This window comes from Equus przewalskii, chromosome 22 (assembly GCF_037783145.1).
Source record: "Equus przewalskii isolate Varuska chromosome 22, EquPr2, whole genome shotgun sequence".
Taxonomy (NCBI): domain Eukaryota; kingdom Metazoa; phylum Chordata; class Mammalia; order Perissodactyla; family Equidae; genus Equus; species Equus przewalskii.
In genome coordinates this window covers 38688996-38694517 of record NC_091852.1, presented here as the reverse complement: position 1 = coordinate 38694517, position 5522 = coordinate 38688996, and the positions used below count along the sequence as shown (strand labels likewise).

Sequence of the window (5522 nt, the reverse complement as noted above, 5' to 3'; positions counted from 1 at the left end):
GAAATGTGCTACAAAGTTGCTGTAGTAAACCAGTGTCACAATGATGTAAGTTAAGAAACTAATTAATAAAGCCAGTAATGCCAGGAATCATTATATTATCAGTAGTAATTAGATATTTAAAGGATCCAATTAGTTATCTATTTCTGCCTAATAAATTAACAAAAACTGAGTAGCTTACTGATAGACAAAGTAGTATTAGCTAAGGTAAGATAAATTATCTTTTTAAGTAATTAAATGTCTTGTTTTAAAATAAATAGAATATTAAACATTTATATGATTTGCAAGTACATCACTTACATGAAATCATTCAGAAAAAAAATACAAAGCAAAAAAGGAAAAACCATGCACAGAAAAACTAACCCACATTCTTTTCCAGACTCCACACTATTTGCTTCTCCATCTCAGAGTCACTAACTTCTCTTCTCTTATTTATGCTTCTATCTGCTCCCTTATGGTTTATGCTTATTAATTCCGCCAAACCAACTCTCATTAAGGTCACTAATGCCATCGATTTTCCTGATGTAGTGGACACTTTCAATGTACATCTTCCATGAATCCACTGATGTTATTCTAAGCACATTTATTTTCTTAAATAACCCTTATCACCTTTCTGTCTTGTTATCTTAATGTATGGCCATTCTACCTCTGTTTCCTTTGTGGCTCTTCTCTCCCCTTCCTTTAAATGTCCTCAGAATCAAGTTCAAGTCTTTTTCTCACTCTATACTGTCTCCCCACATGACCACCTCCATTTCTGGTTTTCAGTAGCCAGCGAACTGTAGAGGATATCTACTACTTTTATTTCCTCTCATTCTTCACTCTAGCTCCTGGTGAGAGAGTCCATTTGTTTTTCCTTCATCTCATAATAGCATTTAACATAACTGATATTAGTTATGATTATTGTTTTTAGGCTTCTTTCCCTAAAAACTCAAAGATACAAGAAAGGAGGAACTGTATTTGTTTTGTTCACCTTGTAGGGGAGGAAGAACCATTCCTCTACCCTCTATGTTCTTCTGGCTGTTCTAAGAATTAAATTGACGTGAGACAGAATAACAGGAGAAAATCAAACAAAATGTAATTACATGTATATATGAGAGAAACCCAGGAAAACTGAGTAACTTGCCGAAATGGCCAAAGTCACCGCCTTAAATGCCATCTTCAGCTAAAAACAAAGGAGGATGTTAGGGGTAGTGATTTAAGACTTGAAAGGGGAGGAAGTCAATTCACATGCAGATGGAAAAGCAAATGTTTGATAAACAAATGTTGACATGCCATGAAAAGATAATGAGAGATGGAGAGGACTTTGATTAAATGGCCCTTGCTAGGTTCCTCTCTCTCAAACACGCCTAGTTTATATCATACTATAGCTATCTTATGGTGTTAGCTCCCTCCTGGAATAGGCCTTCTATCTTAAGTTCTTTTAGGCAGTTAGAGGGAAGGTCAAAGTTTCTTCCTAGTCCTTTGTTCTTAAAAAGTAATCTAGCCAAAGAAACACATTCTGGGGTGGCAAATTCTGATCCCCCACAACATCTATGTCCTGAGGGCAACACACAGCCTAGCTTACAGAAAGTCATTTGCTATGGATAAACTGAATATAACATGATGGGTAAATGAATAGTGCCATCCATTCTTTAATCAGGGTGTACAATCAGGCTTGGTGTTTCTTTTTAAAGAATATGTCTTCTATAGTAAAAGTTTAATAAACAAAACAAAATAATTTGACTAAATATAAAAACATATTTTATTATATTACCACAATGTAAAGGTGTACATGATGTTATATGAACAAACCTAATTTAAATCTTATAAATAAATATTTAAATAGATAAGTAAATAGATCAGCATGGTCATCTGTAAGCAACTAGTGCCTGCAGAGTTGAACATGATGTTGCTTAGTATTCCAGAAACATTTGGCAAATTGATTCAATTCAGGTTATGCTTACAGCAGAAATGAGAGTCCTTGAGATGGCAGAGCAAGTGGAAGTGTGATGTTATCAGTCAGTGAGAAGCATTTCCATGTTGAACCAGGTGTCATTTCTTCCTCCTTAACTCTGCGGCAAGTTTGTGGATGAAGAGAAGCATCTCATGATTTCTGCTCTGACGATCTCCCAGGCACAAGGGCTGTATTTCTTCTCTTGCAGATAGAGAGCGATTCTTTGGAAGTATCTCCTCACAGCCAGCAGGGAGTCCTCGTTCATCAGGGGCGTCTCTTCCACCCCCACCTCCTGGCTCAGACAGGCTTCCAGCTCAGTCAGCTGCTGATAGAGTCCAGTGTAGAGCTTGTCTAGGAGGCTCTCGTCCCAGGCAGCAGACGAGCCGTCTGTGCTGAAGAGGTGGAAGATCTGTTGGATCGTCTCATGGACCGCGGAGATGGCTTGAGGCTTCCGGAACTGGTTGCCGTCAAACACCTCCTGGGGGAATCCAAAGTCATTTCTGTCCTTCAGGCAGGAGAAGGGGGAGATTCTCCTCATTTGTCCCAGGAGCATCAAGACCCTTGTGTTGCCCAGGCTATGGGTGTGAGGCAGGTCACATCCCAGAGAGCAGCTGGAGTGGCAGCTGAGCACCACCAGGGCCATCAGTAAGGAAAAGGTAGGGCCATTGGGGATCTTGCAGATGCTGCTGGCCTGGCTCAGGTGGGTGACCTGTGACCCTGGTGTAAGGTTCTCTGAAGACCTTCCTCTGTGCATGTGTCTAAAATAGGGAGCTGGTTTCCATTTTCTGAATGTTGTCTCTTCCTTTCTACTTCTGTTTTTGCTTTTCATTTTGCACTCTCCAAATGGGTGAGAGCAGCATTTCTCAACTATTTTTTTTCATTACTGTCCCCTGCCCCCAGAGTCTTTTTAGATGTTTTGCTAATTAAACCTCCCAAGAAAACTTAGTAATATAGATATATACCATGTACATATTTATGTACTATATTTATATCTGTACTTTATACATTAAAAAAAGTGTAAAGCTTACTCTTTTATTCAGTGCAAGGTTAGGTGTGACTAAATAAAAATTTTAAGCTACAAAAGTTAAATTTGAAAGCTATTGACACATCTTTATAACTAAATTTGCTGAGTGACTTATAATTTATTTACTTATATAAATTGTAATACACAAAATTACATATGCAAATTAGCAATTTCTAAAAATGCATAGTAATAATTTCAATGTAATGAAATATTTAAAATCATTCAAATCTGCTAAAAACAATTGAAAAATTGAATTCTTTCCTTTTTTTTTTCTTTTAAGATTGGCACCTGAGCTAACATCTGTTGCCCAATCTTCTTTTTTTGTTTTGCTTTATTTTGTTTTCTTATTCTCCCCAAATCCCCCTGGTACATAACTGTAAGTCCTTCTGGCTCTGCTATGTGGGATGCTGCCTCAGCATGGCTTGATGAATGTTGGTAGGTTTGTGCCCAGGATCCAAACTGGCAAAAGCCTGGACCACTGAAGTGGAGCATGTGAACTTAACCACTCAGCCACACGGCCAGCCCCTGAATTATTTTCTTAATGTTAATTTTCAGTGTGCTGAATTTTAATTTTGTGTTATATGAGAAAATAATCTTTAACTTCTCTAGCTACCAGGTATTCATCAAACTATTGTCAGCATTTTTTTCTGTTTAGCACTAGACATAATTATTGATGTGTTGAGTAACTTTAGTAGAATTAAATCAGAAAATATACCCTATTTGTATTTAATTTCCAAAGCCCACATCACATTCAGAAATGCTGAGTGTCAAATGAGCAACGTCCACAAGAAAGCCATTGGCAGCCATAAGTATGCAGAAGCGACCTCTCACAATATGACTTTGAGATCCAGGAAACAATGGAGAGAAAGTTCTTCAATCACAGTCAGCTAAAAGCCATAGGTTTGTAGCACTGATCTTGCATACGTGTTGTATATCTTCCATGAATCCAGTGTCAATGTTTCTTGTGTGATACACAAGAAAACCCATTGAGAGAAAATAAATACTAAGGAATAAGGTTTTGTTAGACAAGCTTGAGTTTTAAAGTGCCACAAATCATTGCAATGTCTGAGATTTGTTCACACCTCTGTGAAATAAATTTTGACATCCTTGGAAGCAATTGTAACAAATGTTCCATCTGGGGGGGGGTTGTTGATAATGGGAGACTATGCAAATATAGGGGCAGGGAGTATATAGAAAATCTCTATACCTTCTGCTCAATTTTGCTGTGAACCCAACTGCTCTTTTTAAAAAAGTATATTTTTAAAAATATATAAAAGCTAAAGAAACAGGCTCTTCCAGTATTAGAGTCAGTTCTTTCTAAGAAATAGCCTTTTTTAGCTCTGGAGAAAAACCTCCTGCCAGGGCACAAACTTCTACATAGAACAGAAGCCAGATCTCCAGACTTGGTTGCTGTCTTTGTCCATCCTGGACAGTGGGTGACACTCTTCCTTTACAAATATTTTAATAGTCCACAGAGTAAAATGGACCCTGCTTTCTAGTTCCTTTTTGCTACAGCTACTGTTACATCATTGCAACAGGGACATCCCCTCATTTCCAAAAATAGTCACCAGAAGAAGAAGAAAAAAAGACCTCCCATATGGGAATTTCTGAAAAACCTAGAACTTTCACACAACTTTTGCTTTCAACTGGTGACTTTGGACTCAAGTAAAATTGACAGGCAGAAACCACAAGAGAACAGGAAGCACTGGTATGAATGCGCAGAACAGGTTAATGAGGAGTGAATAAGGAGAGCATGCTGGGGATTTCAACACTGGGGAGACGGGAGTGAAAGAATGGGAGGCCGACAAGAAGAGAGGAAGGGGGAAATGTGCCAGGTATCAGCATCAGTAAAGAAATATCTTATATATATTTCAATATGTTATATAGTATAATACATGCTATCATATATTATCTACTACATAATTATTCAAATAAATACACTTTTTCAACTTCTGCTTAGGAGACTAATCTCCATACCAGATATTTACAAGCCACCAATATCTGGTGGAATATAAAGTCAGAGAGGAAGCAAGAGAGAAGATGAAGTCTTGACATATGAATCTCTATACACAAAATATATATGTTTTATAATAAAAGAAAGGGCAATGTAAAAAGGGGAAAATTAAGTAACCATATTAGTAAATTGGCATAGTAATATGTCCTAGGTGTCAGAAGCTAAAATTTCCTCTTGTGGCCTTGCTTTTTTCTCCTCTCTTGTCTTAGGGTTTCCCTAGAGATTTCTTCTTAAATAAAGTCTGACTTTTGCAGTTCCTTCAATTGTAATCTCTGGTTATTATTCTGGAATCCTATTGAGGTGGTGGAGGTATGGGGGAGGGAAAGTGTTCTAGAACCCTATGATTATGTCTCAGTCTTTCAGAAAGTCCATGCCCCTGGGCTGTGACCTTCACAAGTGCTTCTCAGATTTTTACCACCCTGTTAGGTGAAATAGGAAAGTTAGAGGGGTTTGGAGTTAGCTATTTCCCTTCTCCTGGGTGGATTAGGCTCTGGTAAAATAGTTTCCCTTGAGAGCAGGCCTTTGTTATGAGTGTTTCAAAATGATCTGAGAGT

General features: G+C 37.8%; 1 protein-coding gene across 1 annotated transcript; it reads right to left on the bottom strand.

Moving 5' to 3' along the window:
* Positions 1-1893: 1893 nt before the first annotated feature.
* Positions 1894-2684, bottom strand: LOC139078371 (interferon alpha-2-like). Its single transcript, XM_070589683.1, has one exon. The coding sequence runs from the start codon at positions 2682-2684 to the stop codon at positions 2043-2045; it is 642 nt and encodes a 213-aa protein (XP_070445784.1). The 3' UTR covers positions 1894-2042.
* Between the last annotated feature and the right edge of the window lie 2838 nt (positions 2685-5522).